This window comes from Palaemon carinicauda, chromosome 29, assembly GCF_036898095.1.
Source record: "Palaemon carinicauda isolate YSFRI2023 chromosome 29, ASM3689809v2, whole genome shotgun sequence".
NCBI lineage: Eukaryota > Metazoa > Arthropoda > Malacostraca > Decapoda > Palaemonidae > Palaemon > Palaemon carinicauda.
Window position 1 is genome coordinate 78,063,693 of NC_090753.1, and position 19,426 is coordinate 78,083,118.

At 33.8% G+C, this 19,426-nt stretch overlaps 1 protein-coding gene across 10 annotated transcripts in view; it reads left to right on the plus strand.

Annotated features, from left to right (window-relative positions):
* The first annotated feature begins 331 nt into the window (after positions 1-331).
* The window catches only part of LOC137622280 (protein lap4-like), a 191,473-nt gene continuing 172,378 nt past the window's right edge, over positions 332-19,426 (plus strand). For all 10 annotated transcript variants that reach the window (XM_068352827.1, XM_068352834.1, XM_068352835.1 and 7 more), the window contains exons 1-7: positions 332-421; positions 571-691; positions 2,527-2,819; positions 5,081-5,214; positions 5,449-5,560; positions 6,323-6,419; positions 9,595-9,670. In XM_068352827.1, the coding sequence (XP_068208928.1) occupies positions 387-421; positions 571-691; positions 2,527-2,819; positions 5,081-5,214; positions 5,449-5,560; positions 6,323-6,419; positions 9,595-9,670 (868 nt within the window). In that variant the 5' untranslated portion in view covers positions 332-386. The remainder of the gene's footprint in view (positions 422-570; positions 692-2,526; positions 2,820-5,080; positions 5,215-5,448; positions 5,561-6,322; positions 6,420-9,594; positions 9,671-19,426) is intronic.

Genomic DNA, 19,426 nt, shown 5'->3' on the forward strand with positions numbered 1-19,426 from the left:
AATATCAATGAAGGAGGAAGTACAAGTGTACATTTTTTCTGCACTGTATATTTAATGAATCTTAGTCTCTGATATGTATATGTCCTTGTGTCCTGTATCCATATTTCCTTTGCAGTACTGTATACATAAGTGGTTTATGTACTACGTGTTATTTTTTAATTACAGTTACAATAGTGGTTAAGAAGAAATTATTTCTAGTAAATGAAGTGGTACCCATATCAGATGATTTGAATTACGTCTTAATATACCTACCCAGGGAGACGAAGGCATTAGTATTAAGTAAATGAGTTTGCATTATCTTTGTTATTGAATGTTGTTTTTTTTCTTCCAGATTACCTGGTGGTTTCACACAACTGAAGAATTTAACTGTCCTGGGACTGAATGATATGTCCCTAACAAATCTTCCTTATGATTTTGGATGGTGAGTCAAAGTTGAGTAATGTCATGTTGAGATATTCCATGCTTAAATTATGTGTACAGTACTTGTTTCTTTGTACATCTCTGAATTATAATGTTGCTTATGTTAAAGTATATTTTAGTTTTTAACCTAATTTTTGTCTTTTATTCCAGTCTGGTGAACTTGACATCCTTAGAATTAAGAGAGAATCTACTGAAGGGTTTACCAGAGTCTGTCTCTCAACTTACAAAATTAGAGAGACTTGATATTGGTGATAATGACATTGAGGAACTGGTAAGAATATGGTTTGCTTTTAACTGTGTTATTTGAGTTTCATTTATCAAGGGACTTTGTGATTTAACAAGGGTTCACTTTTCAATCAGTAAATTTCCATAAGTATATTCCATTTCTTTTATCGAGGCAGATTTGCACCAACTCGCAGCGGTGCCCTTTTAGCTCGGAAAATTTTCCTGAACGCTGATTGGTTTGAATTATCTCGTCCAACCAATCAGCGATCAGGAAACTTTTCCGAGCTAAAAGGGCACCGCTGCGAGTCGGTGCAAATCTGCATCGCTAAAAGAAAATGACTATAGATTAGTTTAATTTTTACTGTTGACATGACAAAGAAATGACAAATGTGCTAGAGACCCCTTTAAGGACTGTTTATCAACCTTAGAAGTTTATGTTCTGATGATAAACAGTGGATGCTGAAATCTTCTGATGAAAGAAAATGTTCTGATGATAAACTGTGGATGTTGAAATCTTCTGATGAAAGAAAATGATCTGATGATGAACAGTGGATGTTGAAATCTTCTGATGAAAGAAAATGATCTGATGATGAACAGTGGATGTTGAAATCTTCTGATGAAAGAAAATGTTCTGATGGTAAACAGTTTATGTTGAAATCTTCTGATAAAAGAAACAATATGTGCTCTGGGCTACTATCACAATGCCATGTCTCTACTTGGGTAGTAACAAATTGTAGTTCATATTGATTAAGTGGCAAAGCTAATCGTGAATGAAATAGGAGAAATAGTAAAGACAATAACTGGCTTGATGTTCGCAGTTATGGATGTTTTGTGTGCTTTAGTACCTGTCACAAAAGTGATTTACTATATTTACTTTATATAACTTCTAAGTTATTTTTCCTTTGAAAGGATAGAAAGAGTTGAACCTCCTTCCCTACCCTAGGTTTGCAAGAGGCTAGGCATGCATTTTTTATTTGAGCAGTTTTTGTCAAAAAAAATATACAAAAGTCAGAAAATACCTTTCAAGAGACTTTGAAATTTAACCTTTTGGCTGAATAAACAGTTTTCATATCTTCTTATATAAATTTACTTTTATTAATACGTGGATGAATACTTTGATAAGTACAATTAGGCAAAATTATTCCAGGAAATACAAGTTTCCCAGGTATTGTTTTGTATTTTTATGGGAAAAGATATAATGTAGTTCATCATAATTTCATTATTTGTATGCAATATTTATTATTGCAATAAACCTTCCCTCATTATTAATTTTCCTCTTGAAGCATGAATTTCTCAACAAGAAATTTAAGACATGAAAATTCACTCTAGTTAATGTTTGATAGCCCTTGGTCCATGCGATGTTGCCAGGAGGTACTGCCATTGTACAGCATTTTAGCTTTGACAATACTAGGTCAATGTTAACAATATTAACCCTTTTACCCCCAAAGGACGTACTGGTACGTTTCACAAAAGCCATCCCTTTACCACCATGAACGTACCGGTACGTCCTTGCAAAAAAATGCTATAAATTTTTTTTTTTTTCATATTTTTGATAATTTTTTGAGAACATTCAGGCATTTTCCAAGAGAATGAGACCAACCTGACCTCTCTATCCCAAAAATTAAGGCTGTTAGAGCAATTTAAAAGAAATATACTGCAAAATGTGCTGGGAAAAAAATAACCCCCTCGTGGTTAGGGGTTGGAAATTTCCAAATAGCCTGGGGGTAAAAGGGTTAACTAAAATTAATCATCTTGGTAAATTGATTTCACATTGCTATTTTCAAGAATTCTCATTACTGTATACTAGATAAGTTTTCATAATAAAAGTAAGATGTATAGTTTAATGATAATTGCTATTGGAATATTTTGCCTTCTTTTCAGCCTCCCCACATTGGAGATCTACCAGCTCTTCAGGAACTGTGGCTTGACCACAACCAAATCAGCCATCTTCCGCCAGAGATGGGCCGTCTCAAGAACCTCCTCTGTCTGGACGTCAGCGAAAACAGACTGGAAGACGTCCCGGAGGGGTTGTCGGGCCTTGTGAGCTTGACGGATCTTCATCTTTCGCAAAACTTGATCGAGTCCCTTCCCGATGGAATTGGTGCCCTCACCAAACTCACTATATTTAAGGTTGATCAGAATCGCCTTATGACTCTCAACCCTAATATTGGCAAGTAAGTTGTCATCGCCCATTTTATTTTTTTTTTATTTATGTATCAGGATTAAACTCGGTTTGCTTCTTGTTGGTGCATAGAAGCTGTGTGATACAATTTTGTGTGTTTGAGTAACAGAAAAGTATTGGTGAAAAGTACATTCTTATTTTATTTTCTTTTACTAACATAAAGATGTTACAAAAAATGTCCTGTCAATTATTGAACATTGGTTTAGGTGGAAGTTCGACAATGGACAAAAGTGACCGTATTTTGCTTCTTGTTGGTGCATAGAAGCTGTGTGATACAATTTTGTGTGTTTGAGTAACAGAAAAGTATTGGTGAAAAGTACATTCTTATTTTATTTTCTTTTACTAACATAAAGATGTTACAAAAAATGTCCTGTCAATTATTGAACATTGGTTTAGGTGGAAGTTCGACAATGGACAAAAGTGACCGTATTTTGCTTCTTGTTGGTGCATAGAAGCTGTGTGATACAATTTTGTGTCTATGAGTAACAGAAAAGTATTGGTAAAAGGTACAATTTTTTTTTTTTTTACTAACATAAAGGTCTTTTACAAAAAATGTCCAGTCAATTATTGAACATTGGTTTTAGGTAGAAGTTCGACAATGGATAAAAATGACCTTATTTCTGCGTATAGGACATCCTTTAAATCCTAGAATTCAGCCCTCAGAGTAGGGTATCGTCTTGTACTATACTACCATTTTAAAAATCAAACCATAAATTCCAAGGGATTGTTATTGGTTGGCTAGTCTTGGCCACAGTGCCTTAACACTGTTGTGCATGAAGAGATTCATATTATGAAATAAAAGGATAATAAAGGTAATAAATTAATTTTCATCTTATATTTTATTAGCATATCCCCATAAAGAATAATCCATTAATACTTCCATATCAATAAAGGCAACTTTTCAGTGTGAGATTAGCTAAGGAAATGTAAACTTCACAAACCGATTCAAACTATCGCTATCAAGGGTATGCTCATATATGAAAAACAAAAAGTATTCTTAATGTAATTTCCAAACTTATTCAAAACATCTTATAATGAATAATACAGTTTATTAAAAGCTATAAGTATCATTAGTTCTCACTTGGATGTTTAAATGTGAACATTCGTTTGTTGTGATTGGTGATGGAACGTAAACAAAACATTGGTTTCCCTTTTATTTTGTGTGCTTAGAAAAAAAAACATGATATAGAGTTATTTTGATTTAATTTATTTGAAATTTCAAAGGTTAAAGGAAGTAAAATATATGTATTAACATCTTTACATGAGCATTATTTGATATCTGTAGCTGCAAAAGCTAGTATATATACAAATGGTTTTGTAACATAGCAGTTTTCTTATACTACAGAAATGAGATAAATTCATTAGAATTTGCCCTAATTTTCAACTTTGTCTTGCCTAAAGAGGTAGTCTTATACATGGAAATATACGCTACTTTTTGGGGAAGATGTATATCCACTAAAACTTGTTACTTGAAAAGGTTTTATTTTTAAGGAATGTATTCTTTTTCAAGTGCTGTATTCATTAGTATATCTCCACTGTGTTTCATTGCAAGTTGTTTGTGTTCCTGTTTTTGTTTTCATTGAAATATGATGCTATTTTTTATTATAATGCATTGGTGAATACTTTACTTTGGAGGAATCAAGGGTGACATTGGTCTAAATGAAATTCTGGGTGAGTGGGTGCCTATTCCCTGAATTGCCAGAGTTGGTCAAAGTTGTCATTGTAATGAAGTTTTATGACAGCTACAACATTCCGATGCCATATGTACCTGATGCTATATGTACCCGTGCCTTTATTTACTAGCCAATGTCATTTGCTCAATTAAATGTAGTTTACTTGAGGTAATGTGTCATCAGCAACCTTTCTTTTGATGGATGATACCATTAGTATTTCTCCTCCTCATCCATAGTATATCGATGTCAAGTATTATGAGTAAAGTGGAATACCAGAGCTTTGACAAACAAACTTGATTTGTTCCCTTACATTATCTCATTACACACCTATTACTTGACTGCTTCAATTATTTAAATTTGATATCTATCATTTGATTTTGTCTGTTAGTGGATTGTTATACAATTAGAAGTGATTACATAATCTTTTAAGATAAATAGAATTACCTTCCAACTTTATACCATGTGTATTTATATCATTCCAGATATATTGTAATAAAATCTCTACATTTCTATGAATGAGATTCAAGAAAAATTTGTATTAAGATTTTCCACGACTAAATTTTTATTTAATTTTCGACAGATGTGAAAACCTGCAAGAACTCATCTTGACTGAAAACCTGTTATCAGAACTACCAGATTCCTTAGGCAACCTTTGTAAGCTCACTAACCTTAATGTCGACCGTAACAGATTAAATGAACTACCTACTCAGATTGGTAAGTAGATTTTTTGTTGAAGAATTTGAATATAGATTTGATAACATGTTAAGCATGGTGAACGTATTGTATTGATAGTAATGTAATTAATTGCTTTACCTAGATCATTATCATGGCAATGTCTCCATTCAATGGAATTGAAAATATATTTATTCAGGATGTCAGGAACATTAGTTTGTTGATCCCCCCCTTTGCAGGTATTCTTAAAAACACTGTATCTTATAAAATCAACAGGTAAATTGGTCAACCTGGGTGTGTTGTCTCTTAGAGACAATAGGCTTCAGTACCTTCCCCCAGAAGCAGGCAACTGCAGAGAACTACATGTCCTTGATGTTTCAGGAAACCGGTAAGGCTTCTTAGATTAAGATGTGATTAAGTTGAAAGATTGGTAGGGAGAAGGGACTTGATAAGACAATTTGTTCATATCCATTTCTGCTGGTCAAGTGACTAGTTATATTATCTTTTATCTTTATGTCCATGTTCTAAGGAAAGTATGAACGTTCAGAGCAAACATTTTGGGAAATAATTTGGTTATTTTTTCTCAACTGAATGAGTTGGATTTCAAATGATTTTAAATGATGGAAGATTGTTTCTGTGTAACAGAGTTGTTTTTCCAGAAAACTTTGAATATCACTCCCTTTAGATGAGATCAAATTGAGAACTGAAGCTTAGTTTGTTTTTTGTAGTATCTTTTCATGAAGAAGCCCAGATTAGGTTTATATTCTTCTGCAGCAAAGATAATACTTTGTTGTCAATGTAGTTGATTGTGGATCTGTTTGGTGTCCATTATTTTTAAGTATATAGTATAATATTAATAAAATTTGATAAGTGACTATTATTTTGTAGTTACTAATGGGACAAAATGTTTTGTGTAGTGAGATCGTATAACTCTTGATCTGAGTTTATCATGATCCTTGAAAGACTATCAAGTTGTGATCTTCGAAATTAATATGCAAACTGTTAATTTACTTCTTGCACTGGAAACCAATGCTGATTAGACAGAATTCAACCTCTGAAGTTAATTTGAATTTAAGGACTTGTAGTAATAGTTGTAGCTGCGGCAAGGCTTCTTTCTTGGTATCACTGTAATTTGTGCAAATGCTTTCAGGTTGCAGTATTTGCCTCTTACCATCACAGCATTAAACTTAAAGGCTGTTTGGCTCAGCGAAAACCAAGCTCAACCCATGTTGAATTTCCAGACAGAGGTTAGTATTACGAATTCCCTTTTACAGTTTTATTTTTTTAAATGCATATTGTTTCACCATTTTTTTGCAGGAACAGATTTTTCAAATTTTCCTTTGTATTGAAGATAGCTAAGAGCATTTTGAAGGTAGGTGATTAATAGGTGCAGTAAAATGTTAAAATGAACTAAACAATTTATATTGCATTTTTTATGCACATCCTCTTTTTGTACTAGAAGTCTGATATCTACTACACTGAAGTGATGTCCAAAAGTTAGAAAGTAAATCCGTTATTAACAATTGAACATAACAGATTTTTAAAGTAATTTGTATATTTCCTAGTTGAAACCCAAGTCCTTTAAAATAGGGAATCTCTTGTGAATAAGACCTCTTGCAGCTCATCAAAGAATTCAAATTGTGGGCTGAGAAATAATTCTTGAAAATATGGAAGAGAAAATCCAAGTGTGAAGGTTCTGAATCAGAAAGGAGGAAGCAAAGATGATCCTCTTTCTTACTTTATGACACAGCTGTGCAGACTGAAGTAGGTGTATTCTTGGTCTCAAATACTGAAGCAATTGATACCATGGACTGTCTGGCCAAAGTGGGGCTATTAGCATAGCTGTCTTTGGAAAACCCTGAATGGTATTCAGAGCCTTCAGAATCAAACTCATCGGACGAAACATAGATTTATGACCCTCCGTTCCAGTCCAGATTTGGAGCATCTCTTGCCACTGCTTGAGTCCACATTTGTGGCTATGTATTTTTATGGTTCTCTTTTGTTGGAAACAGGTATATTTGGAGATCTGAAAGTAGCTGTAAAATCTTCTGAAGAGAACTCTGGTTCAAGGTCCATTCTGTATGCAGGACTGTCTGTCTGGATGGGGGGGTCCGCCACTACACCAAGTCACGTGGCATGACGAGGGGAAAACATTTCTCTCGTAAAGGAATTTCAAAATGAGAAAAGTCACTTCATTGAGAGTAACCTCGTGAGGCAACAGACAGGTACTTGGTTGTCTAAGATCTTTATATGGGGGTTCCTTCATGGACAGTTTTTTTAACGTCAGGAAGGCTGCTATCAATTCTAACACGTTTATATGAAATGCTGCAAACTCAGGGGACCATTTTCCAAATACAAAGATCTCCTTTGAATGCCCTCCCCAACCTGACTGGGATGTCTCTTTCAAGGATCATGGTTATTGGGGAATCTACCGATGAGAGTGACATTGTCAAGGAATTTTATGTTGTCCATAGCCTGAGAATTCCTTTGATGACTGGACAACTGAGCCCAACAGTATCAAGACGCCTTCTTGGCTGCCCTTCTCCACACCCAATTGATATCGTTCAACTTGTTCTTTAACACTGGATCAACTATCGAGGCAAACAGGAAGAGGCCCAAAAGCCTTTCCAGCTGGCAGCTGGTGGAGAAGGATCTTAAAACTGATTTTCTTATATAAGGCTTAGTAGGGCTTTCCCTCATATTCCATTGGAAACCTAGCCACTGAAATATCTTTCTTAGAATTTGTCTTGATTTTGCAAAGTTAATCAGGAAGCTTAATTCTTGAGAACTTAATTTGTGTTATTGAGGTATAATTCTTTTGTCCTTGTCCAAATCAATCAGTCATCTTGATAAGCTTTGATCTGAACTTTCTGCAGCCACAGGAGTTTGACCACTACCCCTACAGTACTGAACAGTACTAGCTTTGTAAAACACAAGGCAATTTTGATTGCCTCCCAAGCTAAAGCCCTAAGTAAGGTTGGAAGTGGGGATCAATAGGGACGCGCCAATAAGTATCTTTCATCGTTAAGGAGTTTTTGATATTCACAACAAACCTAGACCCTTAGAGACTATTTGCTGCATCCACCGAGAGAAGGTCCAATGTTCCCAAAAACGATGGAGGCGACTTCCAACTCTAAGCCCCTCATTGACGAGATCTTCTGCCTCTATGTGCTTAGCCAACTCCTGTGCTTCCCTTGGATGATCTCCAATGGGCAAAGTTTGACTGACCCTGGGGTAGGGTCTCACTTTTAGCATAGTAGCTTTGCTGTTCCTGTTCCTCTCTGGAAAACTTTAGTGTAAGTTGAGGTTTTGGAAGGGAAAAAGGGGCTCGTCTCTTTGAGGGTTGGTTTTTGCCTGCTGCTTGATCTTATAGGCTGCAGATTTATGAAAGGAAACTGTCTTCTTTTTTAAGATGAGCCAATCCATTTCTTCTGAAGTGAAATGGCCTATTACCTCCGCATTGGCTCTGGATTTGTCCACTAGGGCTTTTAGGCAGAGGGATTTGCAAAACAGACCACTATAAAAAATTCCTCCCCCTCTACTTCAGATCAAATGCTGCCTGCATGAAGCAATAATGAAGTTATAAGAGCTCCAATTATTATAATGATAGTCATTGAAATTATTATAGTACCTGTGCTGTGTATATTGTTATTATTAGTATTATTATTATAGATTAAATAGTTTAATCAGACCAGTGCATCATATTTCTGTAATATGGCTCTTGTCATATTTTATTTTTGAATGAGGTATTGATTAATACAAAGATAAAGAAGTTTGACAGCTAAATAGAAAGAAATTGAAGGAAACAGGCGAGATGTAAAGGGTAGAAAGTAATGCGACACATTGAAAGAATTCAGACAAGAGCTTTATGTAGTATTTCAGTGCTGCACATAGTCATACTGTATCAGTACTGTAATTAAAGTAATGGCAGTTAAGAAATCATACCTTGTGGTTCTGTCTATATATTTAGTTTTTGGTAGTTATAGACTTTCATTTAGAAATCCAGGCTGTGAAGTCAAATTCATCAGCATCATCATTATCTCTTTTTACTCCATTCATCATCTCCCAAGTCATGCTTCATAGTCCTCAGCCGTGTAGGCCTGGGTCTTACAACTCTTCTAGTGCCTCGTAAAAAGAGGAAAAAAAGAGAGTCCAACTCACTGGCTCCCTAATGTTTAACTATTGTTATTGTTGACATTGTATTACTATTTACATTCACTTCCAATGTAGTGGTATATTCCGCCTGTGCTAAAATTCATGACCTTGCTAAACTCCTTGAAAGGTAATAGTTATAACTTGGTATAATTATACTGATCATCATTACTAATTGTCATAACAATCCTGATCAAGAATTTTGTAGTCCAAATACACTAACGATCATTGTCCTGTTATAAGTTACAAGTAAGAGGTTATTACTTACAGGTCGACGATGTATCTGGGCAGGAAGTCCTCACTTGCTTCCTCCTTCCTCAACAAGAGTATCAGCACGAAAACCTGGGTAAGTCCCTCTCGGTTTCTTTGAGGGAGAGTCGATTAATACTCTCAGTACGTACGTCAGTTTTCTTTCGTATCCTTATTAACTGAAAGTGGGAATGGAAGTTTCATATTGAGATGAAATTCATATTAGCTTTTAAATAATTAATCAGATAACTCTTCATTTAAGTATATCGTACAGTTCTCCAGTTATTGTAAATAGATTAACCCTTTTACCCCCAGGCTATTTGGAAATTTCCAACCCTTAACCCCCAGGGGGTTATTTTTTTCCCAGCACATTTTGCAGTATATTTTTTTTAAATTGCTCTAACACCCTTAATTTTTGTCATAGAGAGGTCAGGTTGGTCTCATTCTCTTGGAAAATACCTGAATTTTCTCAAAAAATTATCAAAAATATGAAAAAAAAAATTTGTATAGCATTTTTTTGCAAGGTCGTACCGGTACGTCCATGGGGGTAAAGGGATGGCTTTTGTGAAACGTACCAGTACGTCCTTTGGTGGTAAAAGGGTTAAGTTCATGAGCTGGATAGATTCATTCTAACTTGACTCACATTTAATTTGTGTATTCATGTTATGAACTAAAGTAATGTGAAATATTTAATTATTGAATATACTTATTTATAGTTTTGCAGTTTTTTTGCAATGCACTGCAACAGATGAAGTTCAGCTATGCAGTCTGTAATTGCACTTGCATGCACATTGATGATTTTACTTAGTGTACTGTATTATTCAAATGCACCACCTTGTGTAATTTGTTAATCCACAAAGTACTTTGTCAGTTTTAACTTTGGATTTGTAATAATTATTGAGGCCATTTTTCAGTGAATGATCATATATTTTTTTATATGATTTAGTTATTTATTTCACTGGAACCACAAGAACTATCCGTTATTTAATATCTTTAATTTATTACATATTAGAAATTTGAAAATTAAGATTTTGGAAAGGAAAATTCTTTTCTAATACTCCTTTACTTTTTTATTTTATTTGAAATTGAGCAAAAATTTTTATGTGAATTTATTTTAGTAGTTTAATGTAGCTTCACCAACTGTAACTTTTATCATTTAATGAAAAATGATTTATCTTTGCTTTTGATATTTTGGGTCCAAAAACATCCTCCTTTATTTAGTAATTCAACAGAATGTTTTAAAATGAATAATTATTGATGTAACGATTGTAAATGTCACGTTTGAAACTGGTTCCAGTGAATGTCATCATCAGTACTTTAATGACTTTGCTAAATGTTTGTTATTCCAGTTTTTAGAATTCCTAATTGAGACTTTAACGTACTTCAATGTATTTTGATCGTGATTTTTTTTAAGCATTTCTTTTTTTTTATGAGCTCCTTTTACACTTGGAGTTATTTGGAAATATTTGAATTTACTTAAATTGGTGTATTTTGAAGATTATGATATGATTTTTATTTCCAATGATGGTACTCTATGTTCCACAAACAATACTTTTGAAGCTGGCTAGAGTTATTGGAAACGATTTTGTTGTTTCATGGAGCACGACATTTGTTCTTCACATCACCAAGACAATGACAGACAACACTTTAAATCCCCCAGAACTAGGAACAACTGCTTAGTCAATATTACCGACTAAACCGACTAATAAATGCATTGATGTTATCAGTAACCGAATGTGATGTCTCCTCACCCCCCCACAATAACTTCTCGCAAAGCGAGTTAATGGCATTGCAGAGAATATCTCGCAATACGGAGTTAATGGCATTGCAGAGAATATCTCGCAATACGTAGCTTTTGTTTTTAACACTTTTTAACTGAAGTTCCTACCCATAGAATTATATGATGTCCCTCTTAGAATCATACCGTAGGACACATGTATGGCATTAGTTTAATGTTAAATCACAGTAATTTTATTCGCATGTTTTAGAACTACTCGTAATGCCTCCTTTGCATGCTACTAATATTCTCGTCTGTCAACTAATATCCAACTGTTCCCCTGACTTGATTTGCTTGAGGAAGTGCATACTTAAATGATGTATCCAGGACCCCGTGCAGTTACTGAAATGGATATAGCCTAGTTTTTTTTCTCAATAGAGATGTTATTAAAAAAAAACAATGTAGAATTTTATATAGTTTTTTAATAATCAATTGTTCAAAGGATATACAGAGTGATATTAGCATAATTAGATCACTTTATATATTGTATATCCTATTTTTGAGGCCTCTAGAATATGACATTGTACAACTTTTATTGATTAATTGAAAGTTTATAAGGCAGGTGCTTCCCGGTCCAAGATGAAATTTTCAGGTTTGATACATCGAGAATAAATTCACTGAGAAGAGCACTCTGGATTCTGTCCTCAGCGTAACACTTTCACAGAGAGTTTATTCTGATTTAAAGAACTCAAGATTTCATCTTGGCAGTGTTGTGTATACAGCCTGTATTATTGCTTCTTCCAGCTCCTTGTACACGAGGGTGTGTCACTTCCATTTTTATGGAAGACTGAATAACTTACAGGGAGCTGTAGGAGGATTTAATACAGGTGGTTTGCCAGAGCACCTGTGTTTTTGTTCTTTATATGTTTTTGCAGCCAGTGTTGTGTACAGCCTGCCTCCAGCTGTCTGTATATCCTCTCTGTAATTGTTGTATTCATTCGGTATGAGTGGAAGGCTGTGGTGGATGGTGGAAATTGTTTCCTTAGACATAATGCTAATCCCCTTGACTTGGAGAGGATTTTTCATATACCTTGGAAGCATGTGTGATGAATCACTTGGCAGATGTCATGCTGATTAGCACTATCTCTTTTGATGATAACTTTATTCGAACTGTATTGTCTATTGTACAATGTCGATATTGTTTATTCCATGCTTAGTATTGTTTATATTTAGATTTTTGGCCTCAGTCAATTGTGAGTTGACCACTTATCCAGCACAGCTTGTGTCATTGATAGCAATTTTTGAGCCATGGGTAGATATTTTCTAAAGCTTATATATTTTTCCGCTGCAGAAGGGATACAGTATTTTGATTAAATGCTCATGGTTGCTTTTAAAATGCATTTCTTGTATGAAAATGAGCATATTTTGAGAGATATTTGCATTTCTTTATTTAATGATATTGAATTTTTTTTCCTTGTTCATTTCCTATGGCCTCACATGCAGTTGGCTTTATCATCAAAGAATATACTGGACACTATATATGTATACATATGTACATACATTTTGTCCTTCCAATACACCTACACCAAAAACTGCATTATTTTTAACTGTAACGACTGCGTTTTATTATATTCAGTCTCTTTCCACATAGTCTTAAAAGATCTCGCACTCCTCACTTAAATCTTCCCCCTCCCCTTTCGTGGATATGACGAAGACGTGCTTGGTTCCTACTCACGTTTGTGACCTCGACCTCCTTAGTTTTACTTTTCCTTTCCTTTCCTTTCTATGTAAATTACTTTGTTCATTCTCTATACTTGGTTGTATTTGCCACTTTTTTAAAGGGAGGATATATATATGTATATATGTAAGTTGCTATACTGTATTACGCTAAAAATAATCTCTAATCTTTTTTTTACTTATACAAAACTATCTTCTTTCTGTATTCTTCGTTACTTTAATCATCTTTCCGTTGGTTAAAAATATGTTTAGGTTTTCCATGTGAGATAAGTTTTTCTTTTTTCTTTTTGAAGGTAGAGATTGAGCATACAGTAATTACTAATTAGAAATATTGGTGCTGGGTACCATGTGAATTTATGGATAATAATCTTATCTTGTAGAGGTGGGTAGAATAGTAATTTAGAAAAGTTGTGTAGAAGCATTGGTGTGATCTTGTAGCATTATTTAGGGAAGAAGAGATTTCTTTACTAGAATATCTTACAAATATGGTTAAGTTTATAGAATTTTTTTTTTATTAATTCTTGTATAAAAGTCATTGATGGTAACATGCCTTATATGGTTGTATTGTAGTTTAATTAACAGCTTTCGCATATCAATGTTCTTTTCTGTTTTGCGGAGAGGAAATAACAGATTTGGACTTATTGCTAAGAAACTAGCTTCAGTTATTAGAGATAGTCTTCACGATGTCTTCACAGTGATCCTTATATTTTTTATAGAAATAAGTAGGTTAATTTTTTTTACTGTTGATTAAGTACCTATAGTCCATTTCTTTTATCGAGGCAGATTTGCACCGACTCGCAGCGGTGCCCTTTTAGCTCGGAAAAGTTTCCTGATCGCTGATTGGTTAGAATTTTCTTGTTGAACCAATCAGCGATCCGGAAACTTTTCCGAGCTAAAAGGGCACCGCTGCGAGTCGGTGCAAATATGCATCGCTAAAAGAAATGGACTATAGTAACTATTTATATCTATATTCAGACTGGAATTCTGGTTTTGTGTTCTGTAATTTGTATTGCAGTGTTAACCAAAAGTTACTGTACTTTAAATCAGTTTTTAAACTTGTTCTCCTTACCTGGCACTGAATTGCAAGTTTCTCATCTTTGTCCTACATTTTTTTCTTGTAATTTTTCACCCATATTTAGAAGTGGTAATTATAGTACCACGAATGGTATCTGGGAATTTGAAACTTTGGGCCATTCTTACAGAAAGATGTGTACTTACTTTAGATTCCTATGTTATAACAAAAAGCTGAGCTTTCTCTTAATATTGTAGACTGGGAACCGTTAACTTATCTTATGTCAAAGATAATTTCTGTATATATTCTCGATTTTTACTGGTTTCTTTGATTAGTTTTTTAGCTTCATAATTCAAGTTAAGTGGCAGATGCAGTATCCCTTATACCTTTGACCATCCTTATTCTGTTGTTTTACCTTCAATTCCTCCCTTTCCTCTTGACTACTCTAATTGTTTATTTATATAAGTGCAGACCCTCTCCTTTGAAACTTAGAAGCACAGTAAGATAGAAAAATATTGTCAAAAAAAATTGCTCAATTTTTGGTTAGAGAGAGAGAGAGAGAGAGAGAGAGAGAGAGAGAGAGAGAGAGAGAGAGAGAGAGTGAGTGAGAGAGAGAGAGAGAGAGAGAGAGTGAGTGAGTGAGTGAGTGAGTGAGTGAGTGAGTGAGTGAGTGAGTGAGTGTTGGTTCGAATAGCGTCCTTATGTGGTCTAGGAAATTTGATCCGACAATTTTGTTAAATGCAAGATATACGGCAATGATTAAATGAAAGGATAATTTAAATCATGGGTTTAGATGATGGCTCTTTCTGGGTTAGAAAGAACAAGATGTTGAGGTTGAAATAAAAAAAGGTTTACATATCCATCCATATACCAAAGGCACTTCCCCCAAATTTGGGGGGTAGCCGACAACAACAAGGAACAAAACAAAAAATATTTAAAAATATTTAAAAGGAGGGAAAGGATCATGTTTGATGTGAGAATAAATGGAAGAGAAAGGAGTGTGTGTGGTGAAGGGAGAGAGCAAATTAGGAGAAATGAAATATAAATTTTACAGGAAGGAATGAAAGTTATGTTGAATGCCAGAACGCTTTTATTAGTTTAATGTACAATTACATGTGCACCTTATCTACAGATTATCAGTATTTTGCATTCCTAATCAAGGGGCAATTGTTTAGTTTTGCAGTGCATAGATTCTTTTTATGCTAAAACTTTATTGTAAAGTATTTAAGTAAAACATTCCTGTATGGTAATTGTTAATTCAGTAATCTTTAGTCCATATATTTTCTGTACCAAATAAGAGAATTGTACTGTAGCTGCACAGAGCTTCTTATTCAATATATGTGTGCTACTTGTGTTGTTTAACACAGCACTCATGAATGCAAAACTGTCTTTCGTAAACTATTGTACACAACCTGTCAAAAATGACGGCTACACATTTAGATAGTTATGCACACACACACGCACACTCGCTCCCCTCTCACCAAGGTATGACTACTCCCTCTGCCTGAGGGACAGGGAGATCTGGTTGTGACCTGAAAAAATATACTGTAATTTATATATATAGCCTGACACTTGCTCCATATTATGTAGGGGAAATTATACTCTTCCAGTTAATGTGCGTAAAATTATCCAACCGTTAGTGTATGAATGTCTGGTGGTTGCACTTTCTGATCGACTTACTGTAAAACCATCATGATTCGTAAAGAATATATTTACTCATGTGGTATGCATTGAAGTTAAGAAAAAATTGTCTGCACTAAATTTATACATAAACAACTTTTCTAAAACTTGCTTCACATAACTGATTATTGGCTATTTCTTCTTTTTAACATTTTTCAGTTTAACATGCACAATCAAACACTTGTACAGTACATATGTATAGATGAACATATTTATATTGGTAACTTATAAATTATTGTGTAAATGTTTGTTTTGTAAGTCTCCACATTGTTCTCGATTGGCACAACAAGCGTGAACTTTACTATTCACAATATAGTACAAAACATTATAATTTGATCATCTTTTTCAGTTCTCCAAACTTTGATTTGTCGTATTTGTAGTTGATGTAGTTTCGAAACTTATTGCTTTTTAGTGCTAAGATTCTTTACCTTCAAACGACAGTATCAAGGCTTGTGTTATTGTGTTATTTTTGAGGGAATTGAGTTTCTGTAATTGCAAATATTATTGATTTAGGTTTTTTATTACTTCTGGTAAAAGTAGTGTGATGCATTATAATGAATGTGGGAATTATCTGTTGTGTAGTCTTTTTTAAAGATTTATTTTTCACCCTCAAATTGCTTTTTGACTAGATGTTAGTTTAGTTTAGCTGATATCAGCTTCCCAGACATTGACCAGTCTTTAGGCCCTTATTTAGTCCCTATGCTGTAAGGGGATAAACTCTTCCTTAAAAGGCCAGATGATATCAAGAGCTACACAACCCAAAGGAATGGAGGAAATAAATTTGAAACATCATTTCGTTTTCATGATATTAAAATGAGATCTTACACTTGTGAAGATGTACTATTTATATGGTATGAAAATCTCTGCACATATGGTAATGCAATTATCCAGGAACATTTTAATTTGATGTATTAACGGAGAGTTTGAATAATCCTATCAGTATGTTTTGAAACATCATATAGTGTCTTAGGTTTCCTTTGGATTGCTGGAGTGTGTTTATTATTAAGTTGGCAGTAGGGTAGATAACTAGCGGGGAAACATAAATTAAAGGATAGTTTATAAGTTAGTGAAGTAGTTTTATTGACTTTACATAATGCCATCTGATAGCTAAGGATGATAAATTATATTACCTTGTAGGAACAAAACTTAAAAAAGAAAAAAATATTACTGTCATTATTTTTGTTCATGTACCCTGGCTTTTCAGTTTGGAAGGTCCTATTGTTGCTGAACTGCGAAGGTTATTATGACAGTATCCAAATTAGGCTGCTGATGTCTCTTATAACTAGCACTTACTCTTCATTTGTAAGAAACATATCATTATTTAAATGAATGATTTTCAAGATGTCTGACTACGAGGGTTATCAGTCCAGTATCCATATTAAGGTGAAACTCCCTATTGATGATGACATCTTTGTATTTTATCATCATTTTATTATCATTGCAATAAGTACAATTCTCTTTTTTGGGTCTTTATATACCATGGGCTCAACCTACCTTGAGATTAAGAAATTTCCGACTTTCCAAACTCATTGGATCTTTATGGAAACCTAGCAAGGATGCATAGTTTGATCCAGTGAATTATGAAGTCTTTATTCTCTATCTTAATGCTGGCTTATTGTTTCTTCTAGGGCTGTCTCATTTTCTATAGCTAGTAATGTGTCTTGTGTAGTATTTGATGTCCATTGAGTTTTTCTTCACAGATTTCATGGTGTGAACAAATATCACCCAGTACGCAAAACTGGACTGGTACTTATTTTTGTACTACCACTCTATCTTCCTATACCTCCAACAGCTAGGAGATAATTTTAGAGATATGCTCCTAGATTTTCTTTCCAACATCAATTGCAAAATTACAATTTCTTTTTGGTTTTGCCAGGTTCATCAAAGAATTTGTTTTGATGACCTGAAAATTTAAAATTTAACCATTGTTTTAATTGGTCATGTTTTTTCATTTGATGCTCAATGTTTTTTTTCTGAAATTGAATAAATTACATTGAGTTTGAGGGTTTTAGAGAAGTGTTCAATAAAACTTGCTTCTGGTTAAAGTGCAGTTATGCAGTTTTCATTATTTACAATCCTTTGTAAGGCAGTTTTCCTAGTTTAATAAGACTGTCCTCCATATAGGCTGTGCTGTCATTCGTCTTTCATTGTTCCACTGTATCTTTTGATTTTCTCATTAGAATGATACGACTTTAGGATTCATCCTTACTGTATTTTAGGACATTGACCGAACTGTTGTATTAATATTGGTCTAATACCAATCTCTCAAACCTTTTATATGTCAGTTAATGAAGTTCTTAGAAATTAAACATATTTGCTGTATTCTTAGACATACCTTGTATGCTTTGATTTCACAAAAGAATGGTTGAAAGTAAGGTTAGCTAATTATATCAAAGCTTTAGTCAGTCAGTGTTTAATGCTCTTTATACTGTATTTATTATTGACAAATGCATTAGTGGTATGATAGGTCTACTAGGTGTATTGTTAGGGTTGTGGTATTAGTTTTGGAAACAGTCTGCATTGGTAGTTTTATTTCCATAGCAAAGTTTGTAAAGGCTCTTATAAAAAGATAGCGAAGGCCATCTGAAATGGAAAAGTTTCTTGAAAATTACATAAAATTTTCAACTTTTTCATTGAACTTCATTCTAGTGAATTATCAAAAAGCTAATAAATTCTGGTTCTAAGGATTAGGCAACTTAATTTTTGTTTGCTTTATGATACGCCATACGAAAATCTTTTATGATATCGGCACAAAGATTTTATTTTCTAATTTAATCATCGACATAGAGAAACTGAATTTACGCATCATTAGTTTAGTATTTTGTAAGTCCCCTTACAGTGCTGCCTAAATATTATCCTGGGAAAGTAGTTTTTAGTTACAAAAAGGTAAAGAAAACATTTATATAGTAGTGGATGTTTACATATATTGTCTCGTAAAGGTGGTATTTTTCATATTGACGGAGAGAAATGCTTATCATGGTAGTTATGTTCTTTGATTAAATGTTGGTAGAACCTTTCTCTCTCTACTTACACAAAGATTCACATTACAGTATGACATATTTGATGGTAGTGTTCAGTACAGTAGTTGAAACTTTGTTCTTTTATAAGTAATTTTGTTTCAAAGCTTTTGCCTGTCGTCAGTTGTCCCATTTAGTAAGGTAATACAGTACAAATAAGCCAGTTGTTGCTTGATTTCAATTCAAATTTAAAGTACAAAATTGGCACCTAAGACAGTTTAAAAGTTTTGTTCTTTAAACGGTAGTGTGGTATTAACAACCTAATATATTTCTAGGTTATATCGGATGTTCCTGCTGTTAATTGTTCATTTGTTTTAGTTTTAAACATATTTCATGGTAGGGATTATAATCAGGTAAGTTTTGGGAAATCTTTGTTAGTCTGTTTTTTTGCCAACCTTTTTTAGCCCTTCCTTTCTCATCTCTAATGTTGATGTAACTACATTTTAAATGATTATTTATCATTTTGACTGCTGACCACAATTTTTGTTGTCTGATCATTTCTTGATTAGGTTCTGAGCTAAATCATTGTCTAGGCAATTAGCATAGACGTGCTCTTCTCATTTTAACTGTCTTGTGTCTTGTTTACAACTAGACATATGAAAGAGGACTATTTTATACACAGGTCATTACAATACATTTGAAAAGTTTTCAATAACTAGAAGGATCATTTGCAAACATGTGAGAATTGTA